Source organism: Schistocerca gregaria, chromosome 1 (assembly GCF_023897955.1).
Source record: "Schistocerca gregaria isolate iqSchGreg1 chromosome 1, iqSchGreg1.2, whole genome shotgun sequence".
NCBI classification, from domain to species: domain Eukaryota; kingdom Metazoa; phylum Arthropoda; class Insecta; order Orthoptera; family Acrididae; genus Schistocerca; species Schistocerca gregaria.
The window spans coordinates 151468324-151486464 of record NC_064920.1 but is presented as its reverse complement, the minus strand read 5'-3'; the positions used below and the strand labels follow the sequence as shown (position 1 = coordinate 151486464).

The following is an 18141-nucleotide window of genomic DNA, read 5'->3' as shown; positions in this document are numbered from 1 at the left end:
GACAGGAAGAAGATACTGTGATATGCAAATGCTTTTCAGAGCATTCGCACAAGGCTGGCGCCGGTGGCGACACCTACAACGTGCGCACATGAGGAAAGTTTCCAACCGATTTCTCATACACAAACAGCTGCTGACCGGCGTTGCCTCGTGAAACGTTGTTGTGATGCCTCGTGTAAGGAGGAGAAATGCGTACCATCGCAATTCCGACTTAGATAAAAGTTAGATTGTAGCCTATCGCGATTGCGGTTTATCGTATCGCGACACTGCTGCTCGCGTTGGTCGAGATCCAATGACTGTTAGCAGAATATGGAATCGGTGGCTTCAGGAGGGTAATACGGAACATTATGCTGGATCCCAACCGCCTCGTATCACTAGCAGTCGAGATGAGAGGCATCTTCTCCGCATGGCTGTAACGGATCGTGCAGCCACGTCTCGATCCCTGACTCAACAGATGGGGACGTTTGCAAGACAGCAACCATCTGCACGAACAGTTCGACGCCGTTTTGCAGCAGCATGGACTATCAGCTCGGAAACCATGGCTGCGGTTACCCTTGACGCCTGCATTGGTGTACTCAACGACGAACCTGGTTGCACGAATGGCAAAACGTAATTTTTTCGGATGAATCCAGGTTCTGTTTACAGCATCATGACGGTCGCATCCGTGGTTGGCGACATCGCGGTGAACGCGCATTGGAAGCGTGTATTCGTCATCGCCATACTGGCGTATCACTCGGCGTGGCATTGGTTACACGTCTCGGTCACCTCTTGTTGGCATTGACGGCACTTTGAACAGTGGACGTTACATTTCAGATGTGTTACGACCCGTGGCTCTACTCTTCATTCGATCCCTGCGAAACCCTACATTTCAGCAGGATAATGCACGACAACATCTTGTAGGTCCTGTATGAGCCTTTCTGGATACAGAAAATGTTCGACTGCGGCCCTGGCCAGCACATTATCTAGCTCTTTCACCAATTGAAAACCTCTGGTCAATTGGTGGCCGAGCAAGTGGCTCGTAACAATACGCTAGTCACTACTCTTGCTGAACTGTGTTGTGTTGAAGGTGCGTGGGCACCTGTACCTGTACACGCCATCCAAGCTTTATTTGAGTCAACGCCCAGGCGTATCAAGGCCTTCATTATGGCCAGAGATGGTTGTTCTGGGTACTGATTTCTCAGGATATATGGACCCAAATTGCGTGAAAATGTAATCACATGTCAGTTCAAGTATAATATATTTGTCCAATGAACACCCGTTTATCACCTGCATTTCTTCTTGGTGTAGCAATTTTAATGGCCTGCAGTGTAGTAAGTCCCATTTACTTTCATGGAAATTACAACAGATACAGAAAGCGCAATAACACTGTTAAATAGAGTATGCTTTCAGTTGCATGCTACCATTTTCCCACATAGCCACCACCATTCGTAATGCAGTGTTGCTAAGATGAGCAAGAGCCTCATACCGCGCTGGTAAAAATCTCGACCAGATGAGGCTGTCTACTGTCTTACTTGTTAATAAAAACCGCCATAACTGTATTTCAGCCGGACAGGGTGGCCGAGCCATTCTAGGCGCTCCAGTCAGGTTAGAATCCTGCCTCGGGCATGGATGTGTGTGATGTCCTTAGGTTAGTTAGCTTTACGTAGTTCTAAGCTCTAGGGGACTTATGACCTCAGAAGTTAAGTCTTATGGTGGTCGCTTGAACCAACAATTGTAGACGACAGATATGAACCACGAGATGCAGGAAGGGCATATCTAACAAAATTTGAAATTTTCTTTTTTTGGGTTCTGTAAACAATCAGTAAAAACGGAACCCTTATAGCATCGTTTTGTTGTCGGTCTGTATGTTTGTCTGCCCGACTGTTACGATAGCTGTACGTGGGCGAGCGTTATCCAGATGGAAAACACCACCTGGCATGGTGTTCATGAATGGGAGCACAACAGTTCGAATTACCAGGTTGACGTACAAATTCGTAGTAAGGGTGCGTAGGATAACCCCAAGACTGCTCCTGCTACATTCGTAAACCAAACCATAATTTCAGGTTTAGGTCCAGTGTGTCTTACAAAAGTGGTTCAAATGGCTCTGAGCACTATGGGACGTAACTTCTGAGGTCATCAGTCCCCTAGAAAACTGCTTAAACCTAACTTAACCTATGGACATCACACACACCCATGCCCGAGTAACCTGCGACCGTTGCGGTGAGCTGTTCCAGAGTGTAGCGTCTAGAACCGCTCGGCCACTCCGGCCGGCGTGTCTTACAAGTAGACGGGTTGGTTGCAAGCCCTCAACTGGCTTCCTTCTGGCCAACACACGACCATAATTGTCACTGAGGCGGAATCAGCTTCCTGCAGAAAACACTGTGCCCTCAGTACGCTCTCGCTCTGAGACCACTTAAGTGGAAATGGCGGTGGTTTGGAGTGAGTGTAATGTACGCTACAGAATGTCTGACTAGCAGCTGTCGTTGAATCAACCGATTTGTAAGAGTCACTGTGATGCCAACTGCTGCCTATATTGCTGTTGTCGATACAGAACCATGTGGCAGAGTCATACGCCGAACACGATGGTCTTCCCTCCCGGTGGTACCACGAAGCCGTCCGGCGTTCAGTCTTGTGACAGTATATTTTCCTGACCATCGCTGCCAGCAATCATGTACAGTGGCTACATTCCTTCCAGCTTTTCCTAGCCCAGTTGCATGACCTTGTTGAAACTCAGTGAGATGTTGATAATGACGTCCTTATCGGCTTAAAGGCATTCTTGACGGACATCAATTCACCACGTCCAATCTCAAAGGCAACGAACACTCACACTCGTTACAGCGTGTGTTTAAAGCAAACCTGATTAGCGCCACTCCTATACAACTGTCGCGAAATCTGAACAGACGCCGTCTTTCAGATGTAGAAATACGCTACCCAACTTTCGTTTATGTCACACAACCCCTTCTTGGTGTTGCAATTTCTTTTCCGTCAGTATATATATGTTGATGGCTGGAAATATACATTACCGTCCATTAAAATTGCTACACCAAGAAGAGATGCAGATGATAAACGGGTATTCATTGGACAAATGTATTATACTAGAACTGACATTACATTTTCATGCATTTTGGGTGCATAATCCTGAGAAATCAGTACCCAGAACAACCACATCTGGCCGTAATAACGGCCTTGTTACGCCTGGGCATTGAGTCAAACAGAGCTAGGATTGCGTGTACAGGTACAGCTGTCCATAGTTCATCAAGAGTAGTGACTGGCGTATTGTGACGAGCCAGCTGCTCGGCCACCACTGACCAGTCGTTTTCAACTGGTGAGATGGTAGTTGTCTTGCAAAGGTCCCCATCTGTCGACTCAGGAATCGGGACGTGGCTGCACGATCCGTTACAGCCATGCAGGTAAGATGCCTGTCATCTCCACTGCTAGTGATACGATGCCGTTGGGATCCAGCACGGCATTGGATCTCGACCAACGCGAGCAGTAATGTCGTGATACGATAAATCGCAATCGCGATTGGCCACAATGCGACCTTTATCAAAGTCGGAAACGTGATGGTACGTATTTCTCCTCCTTACACGAGGCATCGCAACAACGTTTCACCAGGCAACGCCGGTCAACCGCTGTTTGCGTATGAGAAATCGGTTTCAAAACTTTCCTCGTGTCAGCACGTTGTAGGTGTCGCCACCGGCGCCAACTTTGTGTGAATGCTCTGAAACGCTAATCAGTTGCTTATCACAGCATCTTCTTCCTGTCGCTTAAATTTCGCGTCTGTAGCACGTCATCTTCGTGGTGTTGCAGTTTTAATTGTGAGTAGTGTATGATGCAGCGTGGCACTTTTTGGCTGTAGCTCTTATGACGTCCTCTCTGGGAAATGTAAATCACAGGTACAGGTTTCCCTGGCTCCATCTCAGCTGGTCAGATAGCTACTCTGCTCGGCTGTCACCTGACCTGCTCGCTTAATACATACGTGGAGATGAGGGGCAAACGCGCCCGTCAGCCGCGGCGACTTGTTGCGTGAAACAGACGTGGGGCGCAGCTGTTTCGCCGCCGGCCACGCCTCCCTGCGACAGCGCAGTTGCATCGCGGCCGTAATTTTCCGCGGCGCTGACTCTCTTTGGAGGTACGACCTGGAAATAAAGCAGACGGACCCGTTTCGCTTCCCGCTGTGCCAGACAGTTGCTGCCTGCTCTTTTGTTACTCGCCGCGGTCTTCTCCTTCCTTGCTGGGAAACCACTCGTTTTGGAGGTCGCTGCGCTGGCGGGGTACCCCTGCATCCCCGTGTCCTCTCTTCTCCGTCTTACCAGCCAGGAAATTCTTCCCTTCCTCTCTTACCTAGGCAACGGCCTTGCCGCAGTGGATACACCGGTTCCCGTCAGATCACCGAAGTTAAGCGCCGTCGAGCGTGGCCGGCACTTGGATGGATGACCATATAGGCCGCCATGGCCTATTGCCATTTTTCGGGGTGCACTTAGACTCGTGATGCCAATTGAGGAGCTCCTCGACCGAATAGTAGCGGCTCCGGTCAAAGAAAACCATCTTAAAGACCGGGAGAGCGGTGTGCTGACCACACGCCCCTCCTATCAGCACCTCATCTGAGGATGACACGGCGGTCGGATGGTCCCAGTTTGCCACATGTGGCCCGATGACTGAGTGCTCTCCTATCTAAGTTTGCTGACGGACATGAGAAGTGTGCCCTTCACGATGAGTCTCGTTTCGTCTAGCTAATAAAACGAAGAGGCAAAAGCTGGACTTCGAAAAACCGGAAAAGAAGAGAATCGAAGCGTTTGCTATGATGTGATGTAGAAAGTCGATGAAAATTAGGTAGACTGATAAGGAATGAGGAGGTTCTGCGTAGAATCAGTGAGGAAGGGAACATTGTACTGTATTGTATGGAACTGGGGACCGAGAAACGACAGAGAGGGTTCGTCTCCGCCGTAGCCCTCAGTGGTATACAATCCCACAATAGGCTACAGCAGTCCACTCACCCCACCGCCGCCCCCCACCGAATCCAGAGTGGGGTGCCGGCTGCTGTGGTCGAGCGGTTCTAGGTGCTTCAGTCCGGAACCACGCTGCTCCTACGGTAGCAGGTTCGAATCCTGCCTCTGGCATGGATGTGTGTGATGTCTTTAGGTTAATTAGGTTTAAGTAGTTCTAAGTATAGGGCACTGATGACCTCAGATGTTAAGTCACATAGTGCTTGGAGCCATTTTTTTTATTTTTGAACCCAGGGTTATTGTGCGGTTTGGCCCACACGGCTAACCGGGCGAGCTAGAAGGGAACATAATTCTGGAAATTATGTTAAAAAAAGAAGGAACAGAATTATAGGACGCGTGTTAAGGCATTGGGGAATAGCTTCTGTGGTACTTGAGGGAGCTGTTGAAGGTACAAACTGTAGGGGAGGACGAGCACATCCAACAAGTAATTAGGACTTAAAATGCAAGTGCTACTCTTGGCAGAAGATTTTGGTACAGCAGAAGACATCACGGAGGGCTACATTAGATAGGTCAGAAGTCTAAAGCGCTGCATGGTGTCGTGGCTGCAAAGAGGCCATGGACGTCGGGAGTGAAGTTGCGCGTGGTGCACCCTATTGCGCACAATTTGAGTAATAGCACGACGTTCTGTGGCTGCACGAAAAGCATTATTCAACATCGTGGCGTTGCTGTCAGGGCTCCTCCAAGTCATATTCCATAGGTAGTGGTCATCCACTGCAGTAGTAGCCCTTGGATGGCCTGAGTGAGGCATGTCATCGACATTTCCTGTCTCTCCGTATCTCCTCCATGTCCGAACAACATCGCTTTGGTTCACTCCGAGACGCCTGGACACTTCCTTGTTGAGAGTCCTTCCTGCCACAAAGTAACAATGCGGACGCGATATAACCGCGGTATTGACTGTCTAGCATGGTTGAACATCAGACTACGCGAGCAGTGTACCTCCTTCCTTGTGGAATGACTGGAACTGATCGGCTGTCGGACCTCCTCCATCTAATATTCGCTGCCCATGCATGTGTGGGTATAGTGACGTCTCTGTACAGTCAAAGGGACTGTGTCTGTGATACAGTTTCCACGGTCAAAGTCTATCTTCAGGAGTTCTGGGAACCGTGGTGATGTAAAACTATTTTGATGTGTGTAGTTGATTACACCTTCTGTTTTTATATTGTTTCTTTTTAAGCCCCTTTTTAGTTCGTTGACCCAGCTTGTTGTGGACTTCCTTCCCCACAAATATTTGAAAATATTATTAGTTAATCTAATTTCTTGCATTCGAAATAAATGTCCAAAAAACAAGAGTTTTATTTTCCTCATTTGGTTTGAAATATTTTCTGTTTCCTATATATTAGCATTACTTCGTAACTACCAGCCTTCTACTGTCTTTCGTGGTCCTACTGTTTTCCTTACAATTCGCCGTTCTAATACTTTTGGCTTAGCATTCTGGCTTCACCACTTTGTTGTAATGCCTTATTTCTGCATTTTTGGATAGACACTTTTTATTGTAGAGGTCTTGGTGATACTACATGCTCTCACTATTTTATGCACCCTTTCCTCTATTGCCAATTTTTCCAATGCATTTTGTTGAGTTGTCTCTCCTAGATATTTAAATTTTTGCCCTCTCTATTTGGTCAATATCTGTTTTCAGGAATTTTGTAGCATCTTTCACGTTCGAATACAAATTTTGCTTCTTTTCTGCAGAAATTCTTCTGTCTGTTCTGCGTGCTATTTCTTCCAGGAGATTTATTTGTGTTATAGCGGGAGCGGGTGCCGTAGTTTCAGTAAGCATAGCAAAATCATCTGCAAATGCCACATAACTGATTTTGATCTTTTTGCTTCCTCGTCCTAACCTTATAGGTGAGATGTTAAGTTCAATAAATTTTTCGTTCCATATTCTTACTGTTTTCTCTAACACACAGTATTGAAAATAATTTGGGATCTTTACGTCCGCAGCTTGCGGTAGCGTTCTCACTTCCGCGCACGGGGTCCCGGGTTCGATTGCCGGGAGGGAGGGGGGGGGGGGGGTCAGGGATTTTTCCTGCCTCAAGATGACTGAGTGCTGTTGTGTCGTCTTCATTATCATCTTTCATCCGCATTACGGTGAAGACAATGGCAAACCAGGAGCTTGCCTAGTTGCCTCGTGCGGCGGTGCGGGTCTCCCGCATCGTCCCCTACGCTCCTCGGAGTATGGGACCTCATCATCATCATCAATTACAAACAAGAACTTTAAAGTCTTTTCGAGTTTGTTGCTGGATCGTAAAATCAATTCCTTTCAATACTTCGGCGATCCAGCTTTTCGCCATCTTCAAGAGAACGCTGATTCTGCTGATGGGTCCCGCTCGTTGGATCGTCGAAATATTATGTCGAGTTGGTTTTCGGAGCCAGCAGCGAACCCTAAGAGACTCTCAAGATTTATTACGCTGTGAAAACCTACGACGAACTGAACTTCGCCGCGCGGTTATTGGCCGGGCGGTCTAGGGTGCTGCAGTCAGGGACTGTGCGGCTGGTCCCGGCGGAGGTTCGAGTCCTCGCTCGGGCATGGGTGTGTCTGTGTTTGTCCTAAGGATAATTTAGGTTAACTAGTGTGCAAGCTTAGGGACTGATGACCTTAGCTGTTAAGTTCCGTAAGATTTCATACACATTTGAACATTTTTTGACAACATCTTTATGACGGCCGCCTGTTAGAGGTACGTCGATTTCGAAGAAAGCCAGCCGGGTGCCCGCTGTTGCGGGCGGAGGTGTGTAGACCAGGCGGCGGCCAGCCACCGCCCCTGACGAGCGCAAATCACGAGCGTAATGGACCGCGCGCCACACCTGCGCAGCTCGCGCGTGCTGTCTATCGATTGCTCTCCTCGCGGCGGTCTTGCGTGCGTCACTCGCGATCGCCACCGGCGTGGACTCACCCGTCGTTACCATAGCGACGGCAGTCGGACTCCAAGGGCCACGCCCCCTAACAGCGCCCTGCCACCGCCAATGATTTCATCTACATCTACATCCATACTCCGCAGGCCACCTGACGGTGCGTGGCGGAGGGAACCTTGAGTACCTCTATCGGTTCTCCCTTCTATTCCAGTCTCGTATTGTTCGTGGAAAGAAGGATTGTCGGTATGCCTCAGTGTGGGCTCTAATCTGTCTGATTTTATCCTCATGGTCTCTTCGCGAGATATACGTAGGAGGGAGCAATATACTGCTTGGCTCCTCGGTGAAGGTATGTTCTCGAAACTTCAACAAAAGCCCGTACCGAGCTACTGAGCGTCTCTCCTGCAAAGTCTTCCACTGGAGTTAATCTGTCATCTTCTTAACGCTTTCCCGATTACTAAATGATCCTGTAACGAAGCGCGCTGCTCTCCGTTGGGTATTCTCTAGCTCTTCTATCAACCCTATCTGGTACGGATCCCACACTGCTGAGCAGTATTCAAGCAGTGGGCGAACAAACGAACTGTAACCTACTTCCTTTGTTTTCGGATTGCATTTCCTTAGGATTCTTCCAATGAATCTCACTCTAGCATCTGCTTTACGGACGATTAACTTTACATGATAATTCCATTTTAAATCACTCCTAATGCGTACTCCCAGATAATTTATGGAATTAACTGCTTCCAGTTGCTGACCTGCTACACTCCTGGAAATGGAAAAAAGAACACATTGACACCGGTGTGTCAGACCCACCACACTTGCTCCGGACACTGCGAGAGGGCTGTACAAGCAATGATCACACGCACGGCACAGCGGACACACCAGGAACCGCGGTGTTGGCCGTCGAATGGCGCTAGCTGCGCAGCATTTGTGTACCGCCGCCGTCAGTGTCAGCCAGTTTGCCGTGGCATACGGAGCTCCATCGCAGTCTTTAACACTGGTAGCATGCCGCGACAGCGTGGACGTGAACCGTATGTGCAGTTGACGGACTTTGAGCGAGGGCGTATAGTGGGCATGCGGGAGGCCGGGTGGACGTACCGCCGAATTGCTCAACACGTGGGGCGTGAGGTCTCCACAGTACATCGATGTTGTCGCCAGTGGTCGGCGGAAGGTGCACGTGCCCGTCGACCTGGGACCGGACCGCAGCGACGCACGGATGCACGCCAAGACCGTAGGATCCTACGCAGTGCCGTAGGGGACTGCACCGCCACTTCCCAGCAAATTAGGGACACTGTTGCTCCTGGGGTATCGGCGAGGACCATTTGCAACCGTCTCCATGAAGCTGGGCTACGGTCCCGCACACCGTTAGGCCGTCTTCCACTCACGCCCCAACACCGTGCAGCCCGCCTCCAGTGGTGTCGCGACAGGCGTGAATGGAGGGACGAATGGAGACGTGTCGTCTTCAGCGATGAGAGTCGCTTCTGCCTTGGTGCCAATGATGGTCGTATTCGTGTTTGGCACCGTGCAGGTGATCGCCACAATCAGGACTGCATACGACCGAGGCACACAGGGCCAACAACCAGCATCATGGTGTGGGAAGCGATGTCGTACACTGGCCGTACACCTCTGGTGATCGTCGAGGGGACACTGAATAGCGCACGGTACATCCAAACCGTCATCGAACTCATCGTTCTACCATTCCTAGACCGGCAAGAGAACTTGCTGTTCCAACAGGACGATGCACGTCCGCATGTATCCCGTGCCACCCAACGTGCTCTAGAAGGTTTAAGTCAACTACCCTGGCCAGCAAGATCTCCGGATCTGTCCCCCATTGAGCATGTTTGGGACTGGATGAAGCGTCGTCTCACGCGGTCTGCACGTCCAGCACGAACGCTGGTCGAACTGAGGCGCCAGGTGGAAATGGCATGGCAAGCCGTTCCACAGTACTACATCCAGCGTCTCTACGATCGTCTCCATGGGAGAATAGCAGCCTGCATTGCTGCGAAAGGTGGATATACACTGTACTAGTGCCGACATTGTGCATGCTCTGTTGCCTGTGTCTATGTGCCTGTGGTTCTGTCAGTGTGATCATGTGATGTATCTGACCGCAGGAATGTGTCAATAAAGTTTCCCCTTCCTGGGACAATGAATTCACGGTGTTCTTATTTCAATTTCCAGTAGTGTATTTTGTAGCTAAATGATAAGGGATCCATCTATGTATTCGCAGCACATTACACTTGTCTACATTGAGATTTAATTGCCATTCCCTGCACCATGCGTCAATTCGCTGCAGATCCTCCTGCATTTCAGTACAATTTTCCTTTGTTACAACCTCTCAATATACCACAGCATCATCCGCAAAAAGCCTCAGTGAACTTCGGATCTCATCCACAAGGTTCGCCTTTCCTGTATAGCTCCGTATTTTAGTGTGCCAAAAGACGGTATTGTGCTGTGTCGATGCGACACCACTCCGATCACTGTAGTCGACTTGTCTCAGTAACTTAGTATAGACCATAATATTATCTACACTGACGGAAAAAAATCGCAACCAGAAGGAGGAGTTATGAACATAAACGAAAGTTGGTAAGTGCGTTTTTACTCCTGAAAGATAATTGTTATGCCGAAGCACTTGTGTTGTGACTGACAATTCGCAATTTTTCACAAACACAAATTTTATTGACATGTGGACTAATCGAGTCTACTGCCGGACGTTTGTGTCGCTCTGGCACAATATTTCGGCCACGTAACTCGTTGCCTTCTTCAGGTGCTACCTGAGACTGCCGTATTGGAGGATCTTGTCCAGTACTTATGCTCAGAGGGCGCTGGGTGCTCTCTCTGCCGTCCGCGCAAACCTGGCGCTTCCTGGACAAGATCCTCCAAGACGGCAGTCTCAGGTAGCACCTGAAGAAGGCAACGAGTTACGTGGCCGAAATATTGTACCAGAGCGACACAAATATCCGGCAGTAGACCCGATTATTCCACATGTCAAGATCTCGCCGGCAAAACCTGAAGAGTACACAACTTTTATTGATGTAAGTTCACCAAGTTGATGGTTGAACAACACACGGGAGGTAATAACGATGCCAGTAAATGTCTCCTAATTGAGGTAAACAAAAGTTCACTTCTAATTTTCCACAAAGGTTCGTGGTAACATAACACACACTAGTAAAAGTCCAATTCAGAGATGTGATCTTCAGCGGTCAAAGTACACGAGGTCGGTATCCGCAGTGAACTGAACTTCAGGGCTCGTTCTAGCCCCTAAATAGCTGTCTCCAGGCAATCATGTTTTGGCGTAGTGATATGTCCCGCAGGCCGTATCTCGATGGTTCAAATGGCTCTCAGCACTAGGGGACTTAACATCTGAGGTCATCAGTCCCCTAGAAAGTAGAACTACTTAAACCTAACTAACCTAAGGACATCCATGCCCGAGGCAGGCTGCGAACCTGCGACCGTAGCGGTCGCGCTGTTCCAGACTGTAGCGCCTAGAACCGCTCGACCACCCTGGCCGGCCTGTGGCTCAAGCTCCCCCTACAAGAAGCAATGCACGGAATGTCTTGTTTCCATTATCTTGTATGTAAATAGCCGGTGTTTACCATGGTGCTTTTGGTACGCCTTGCTTTAAATACGCGCTGTAATGTTGGTGAACATTAGTTACCTTGGAGAGTGACCGTGGTGAGCTGACGTTAGTCAAGAGTGCGTTTAAAGCGACATAGCCGCTGTTATCAACACCTCACTGAGTGTGTTCGTGGTCGTCTAATAGGGCTACGAGAAACTTGGTCTTCCTCCTGCGATACTGCAGAAACACTTGGCAGGAATATAACCGCTGTACATGACTCCTGGCAGCGGTAGTCAGCACAGTGTACGGTAGCAGGAAGACTGGGCCCCGGACGGCCACGCAGAACTGCCGACACAGAAGACCGTCATGATCGAAAGGTGGCTCTGGCGCAGCGTATTTCATCGGCAGTAGCTGTCTCAGCAACAGTTGGCACCATAGTGACACAACGAACTGTTAAAAATCGGTTATTTCAACGTGTATTCCACTCATTTCAATCCAACGCCATTTGCAAATTCAATCCTGTCCTCATTGTGGGCCTAGGGACCGATGACCTCAGCAGTTTGGTCCCATAGGAACTTACCACAAATTTCCAAATCTCTCTCCCTTTTTCGTCTTTTCGGAAATAATTAAAGAGGGTTCACAATTCAAAGAAATCGGGTGAAAAAGGGGGGCAGGATGTTTAAGTTCCGAGACTCAGGTATTTTAACGAACTAGTACAACCTGGGGCTCTCCTTTTTTGTCAGTACTTGTAACTTCGCTACGAAGACTGCACGGAGTACGAGAACTGAAAAAAAACTAAATGTGGCCTACACGCCTTCAGTCAATGTAACTGTACAGATTTTGATTTAGATAACTGCGCATTTAGACTGAAGGCGTATAGCTACGCGGAAGTCAGACCACGGTGCAACTAGGCATTTTTCACATTAGCTAGAAATTACTCACACTTGCGTATATATTCATGTCTGAAGGACACTGCAGAGTTCATCGTAAAAACACAGGTACTACAGTATAATATTTGGTTCAAATGGCTCTGAGCACTATGGGACTTAACAGCTGAGGTCATCAGTCCCCTGGAACTTAGAACTACTTAAACGTAACTAACCTAAGGACATCACACACACATCCATGCCCTAGGCAGGAGTAGAACCTGCGACCGTAGTGGTCGCGCGGTTCTAAACTGAAGCTCCTAGAACCACTCGGCCACACCGGGCGGCAGTATAATGTTTCACATTAACAGTTGCGTGAGATAAAACAAGAGACAAGGAACAGAAAAACGTCCTAGAGTGACTGGTTACTGAACCCTGGACCTTCGTATTACGTACTTTGCCACTTACGTACTGACCCTGGACCTTCGTATTACGTACTTTGTCACTTACGTACTGACCCTGTAGTGGCCCTGGCCTTCGTATTACGTACTTTGGCACTTACGTACTGACCCTGTAATAAGTCACAGGAGGCCACTGGTTCCTTATTCCAAAACACCAAAACGTGGATTTGATGACCTTCTGGAAGTCTCGCCGGTAGAGTTCTCTACTTGTGCAATAGCAGGCCAGTTCCGCCGTGTCTCAGGCGCCCATTCCATCGGTGAGCTAATGCCGACTGGCACGTTCTTCACTCTGCAAGTTACCTGTCGCCTATGACGTCACCTGGGAGCGGCTCGTGACCAATGAAGCCGAGGCGGCACTCTCACTCCTTTCCCCCGTTCTCTGTACTCGTGTCCGGCGCGGGCGGTGTCCAGCGACTGATGCGAAGTTCAGGACAGAGCCATACCGCCGCTACTTAAATTCAGCGTGCTTATTATTCATAATCGTCTCCTCCTCCCCATCATCTTAACGAGAAGTTGCTTTACTGCTGAGTTCAAGGTGACTAGAAACAATCGGGAGTTCGCGAAGGCATAAATCACGCTCTTGTGTTGTCGCTTCTACTCTGGCAACACAAACGTTCAATGAGCGACGAATTGGTGGAGTAGGTCCGGTAGCTAGGTCCCCCCCCCCCCCCCCCCAGTCATCTGTCTTTAATCCCTTATGTTCATGGTTATGGAAACATTTTACCAGTAAGACATTGGTGCTTTCCGCACTCATCGATAACGTGTACACATGAGCGTGTTTCCTATGCATGTGACCCAGTGTGAGAGGAAACTGATGAGATTCTCTGCTACAGAAGGTTACGCACAAATGGATGGTAACCAGACTGAGCACGTTTTATAATGTCAACAGGCAGATGGATATCATAGGGCGGAATGGCCCATATTTCAACAAGTATTTGTTTGCAGGCGTTTATGTTTATAGGATTTTTCCTTAATTTTGACCATTATTATTAAGTCGTGTTTACTTAGGGAAAAGGCAGATTTTGGCGCGGACAGTGGCCTTATCCAGTTACCGTTGGTTGCTTAGGTTGTTTTTTTTTGGGTTGTCAATAAGGAACAATTATCAAATTTGACTGTTGAGAGACAATATCAAATTAAAATTTCTTAAGAAAATTGCGTTCACAGGTGAAGGCCTTATTGACCAGAATTCAAATTATTTATCAGCTGTAGGTCTAGATAGCAAATTCTTACTAAAATATTATAAAAAGGACACTCATATTAAGAGACAATATCAAATTAAAAATTCTTAAGTCAAATTGCATTCACAGCTGAAGGCCTTATTGACCAGAATTCAAATTATTTATCAGCTGAAGGTCTAGATAGCAAATTCTTACTAAAATATTATAAAAATGGCACTCATATTAAGAGACAATATCAAATTAAAAATTCTTAAGTCAAATTGCATTCACAGCTGAAGGCCTTATTGACCAGAATTCAAATTATTTATCAGCAGAAACCCCCAACAGTAATTACTCAAAACAGTTTGACGGCTGAAGTCCTAGATAGCAAATTCATACTAAAATATTATAAAAAGGACAATCATATTAAGAGACAATATCAAATTGACAATTCTTAGGACCAGTTGCATTCATAGCTGAAGGCCTTATCGACAATCATCACAATCTGATGAAATCAAGAGAGAAGTCGGCCCAGACAGTGCTCCTGAAAAAGCCACTCAATTTCGAAAACGATGAGACAGGCATCCAAGAGCTCTATTCACTTAACCGAATGGCAACTCAAACTAGTGACAGTTTAAACGCTGGCCAACACTACTGCAACATCTACCTAACGTCTGATAACCAACACAACGATTGAATAACCCAGGCAAGGCGGAACCGGCGGACAGCAGTACGTCTTCTGAATCCGGTGTTGAAACATCCAAAAGCAGAAGGACCCACTGCGACCAAAGTAGTCCAGAAGAAACAAATATCCGACCCACAATCAAGGAGGCTGTCGAACTACACGCCTTACCGGACAGCAGCGGCAAGGAAAGGTACTCTGCCGCAAAAATACGCTAACCTACAGGGCAGGTAACTGGGGCGTTAGCGGCCACCAGGCAGAAAAATACCTCTGGTTGAACTTCATCGATAAAGACAAGGAATTAAATGATCAATAATAAAAGATGGAGGACGGCTCATTAATTTTACCAACTCCAAACACTCAACTCGTTGCTCATCGTCTCAGCGACCCTGCGAGCAGCAACGCGCGAACGAACGGCGTGATCTCAAAATAGTAGTTTCCCTACTGGGGCTAATGCTCACTCAACTCAAACGTCCTGGGTCCGGTGGAGGACGAGGTTGTCGCCCTCGCAACTACAGCCCCTCGATCCGGCAGTGCCTGCATGCTGCCAGCGGCCCCAGTATGTCTTCGCGCTGTCGGACCTCGCGCTGTCGGACCTCTCTGATGCTCTGACTCCGACCCGGCTAACACTTGACATCCTTCCGAAGATAGTATCACAGTACTAGTTATCGATAACCGCTGCTGCTGCCACTCGTGGAGCCACAAGAAGAAAACGAGACGCCACTATCCCTATTACATGATGCCAAGCTACCAACGCCACCAACGCGAGTTGCAACACGGCTCAATTATCTCGTGGAAGAAATGGGGCACTTTTTTTTAAAAACACTGTACACAGTGAAGAGCAGAAAGTCGAGTCGCAGTAACTAGAAAAACGCTTCCGTCAGTTCTGCGAGGTAGAATCAAATGAATTCTGTCTGGTAGCGTGTTTTCGGTAGAGCTGGTAGAGTTCTCCCTCGGGCATGGGTGTGTGTGTTGTCCTTAGCGTAAGTTAGTTTAAGTTAGATTAAGTAGTGTGTAAGCCTATGGACCGATGATTTCAGCAGTTTGGTCGCATAGGAACTTTGCACAAATTTCCAAAATTACCACTCCATTGTACAGCCTTCTTGAAGAAGCAGATGAAACTATGTTCCACATAGTTGGTGGTTCGGAATTTTTGTTGAATCCAGCTGAACAGGTCTAGTTGTTTGGAAGGAAAGAAGAGTATACTTTGAAACTATTTCATTGAAAATTTACATTGTGGCTCTATGCGGATAGAGATTAACTTTTGCAAAACGTGTAAAGGTTAGTCGGCCACTGGTAATAATGCTGTTAATTAAAAACAAATATCGCCGGTACCGGTTTCGAATCGACAGGTTCATCGTCAGAGGGCTTTTCATGTTTATAATGGCATTCAATTTTAGCTGAACACGATACGATGATCGTTCTTGGTTGTGGCAAAAGTTTGTATGATATTTTACTGTAAAAATACAGCGATCAGCCGCTTTTTTTTAATGCGTTTTATTTATGCCAATATGCATTTCGGGTTTGCACCCATCTTCAGCTGGCAAATTACATGTATCTTCAGTTTCTACAGTGGTACAATATCGACAGCAGTTTGGATGATGCAGCTGGCATTCTCCTCTCCTTGTTTTATCTTGGCCTTTCTTCTTTTTTGTAACAGCACAAACACTTTTTACAGGCGCACTGCATTATCCGCCATTTGTAAAATACGTGACAAAAAGTGTTTGAGCTGTTACAAAAAAGAAGAAAGGCCAAGAAAAAACAAGGAGAGGAGAATGCCAGCTGCATCATCCAAACTGCTGTCGATATTGTACCACTGTAGAAATTGAAGATACATGTAATTTGCCAGCTGAAGATGGGTGCAAACCCGAAATGCATATTGGCATAAATAAAACGCATTAAAAAAAGTGACTGGTCGCTGTATTTTTATAGTAAAATACCATTATGCACGGCCACGGAGCTCAACAGTCCAAATAAAATGGACAAATTGTTATAAAAGTTTGTATGTTTCACCACAGTCAAAAACATGCACCCACTCGTGTTATTCGTAATTACAGACTTGTACAGCCATCTCTGATGAGTGCATCGACTCGACACCGGTAACGACAGTATTTGCTTTTAATAAACAGCGTAGTTGCCAGTGGCTGTCAACTCTTTTGTACTTTTGTAAATATTAATCTGTAGATTAGCCTTTAATGTCCTGTCGACGTAGAAGTCAGCAGAAACGAGGCACAAGCTCTCTTTGAGTAAGGATGCAGAAAATCGGGAGTCCCCATTTCGCTAGGAATCGTCCCAGCATTCGCCTGAAGATAATCAGGGAAACTAAGAAAACCGAAACCTGAATGGCCTGTTGGTGATTTGGACCGTGTTCCTTCCGAATGTGAGTTCACTGTGTGACCAATACGCCACCCCGCCTCGTAAAGAGACGCTGGGCCTCCCAGCTGAGCTTCTGAATGAGACGCTTGTGGTGTTTGGCAACAGCCTGCTAAGAGGAGAGCGGCGTTCGCGGAGCCGACGTCACAGTCCGTTGCGTCACCGGTCACAAAGCAGTCGGTGATGCTGCCGAAGTGACGTCGCCCCCTTCCCAGAGTTGCCCCCCTCCCCCTTTCCCTTTTCCGCCTACCTACGCGAATCCGCAGCTAATTGCGGACCCGTTCGACAGCAGGTACCCGTCAGTGTTCAGTGGCCCGCTGGCTACACTATACCGCTGCGTTTAGTTAGGCGAGCGCTCGCGAGGCCACTGCTCTGTTATCCCACTGTGTAGGCCACAGCGGGTTTCCTTCCGCCAGCCGCTATCGCGTCCGGATTCCCTCACCGGCAGCTGCAGAGAGTAAGCGCACCGAAAGCAGACGCCGAGGTGCGCGTGTGTTTCATAACCACAGCGGATCAGTGTGCCGCCGCCACATGTGCGGTGTTGTGATCTAGGGGTCCGCGGTAGCTCTGTTTGGGACTGGAGGCGGAATAAATTCACTGTTGTCGAACGTCCCGCAGAATATACAGGAAAAATGCACGACGCGAAGCGCAATGGTTACGTTATTCTGGAGGACGACCCGATCGTGCTGGAGCTGCAGAGAAAACTGGACGAAGTGCAACTGGAGATACGTCACCAGGTGAGTGCACTGAACTGGAAAGGATTTATTGGTGTTCTGCCCACATTTACTACCCATCAGGCAACAACATTCGAACGGACAATCGTCTATTTTCCACCTGGCACTGGACAATTCGAGTAAATATTTCATCGCTTCAAAACTTTGTAATGAGTTGCAACTGCGTGGCTTGTACTTCGCAGCTGTGTTAACAGCTAAATACTGTCACGTACTTCTCAGGCCGCTTTACAGTGTGTGATGGAGGATACTTTCTACAAATAGTAGTAATTCCCTTTCCTGTTCCAATCGCAAAATGGGGGAAAATCAGTGCTGTGTGCCTCTGTATGTGGTCGAATGTACCTAATTGGGCTCTTAAGGTAAGATGAATTTTGCAGTTTGTAGAACCTTTTTGCAATCTCTCTGAAATGCCGGTCCTCTAAACTTACACAATACCCTTTTTTGTTGTGTTCAACTGCTTTTATAAGTTGTAGAAATGACATCATGTAA

General features: G+C 47.7%; 1 protein-coding gene across 3 annotated transcripts in view; it reads left to right on the top strand.

Moving 5' to 3' along the window:
* The window catches only part of LOC126335027 (rhotekin-like), a 1081506-nt gene that overhangs the window by 627919 nt on the left and 435446 nt on the right, over window positions 1–18141 (top strand). The window contains exon 1 of one of the 3 annotated variants that reach the window (XM_049997901.1): window positions 17196–17658. The exons of the other annotated variants lie outside the window; for them this stretch is intronic. Within the exon in view, the coding sequence (XP_049853858.1) occupies window positions 17554–17658 (105 nt within the window). The 5' untranslated portion in view covers window positions 17196–17553. Of the gene's footprint in view, window positions 1–17195; window positions 17659–18141 lie in introns of those variants that run through there. 3 annotated transcript variants of the gene reach the window in all.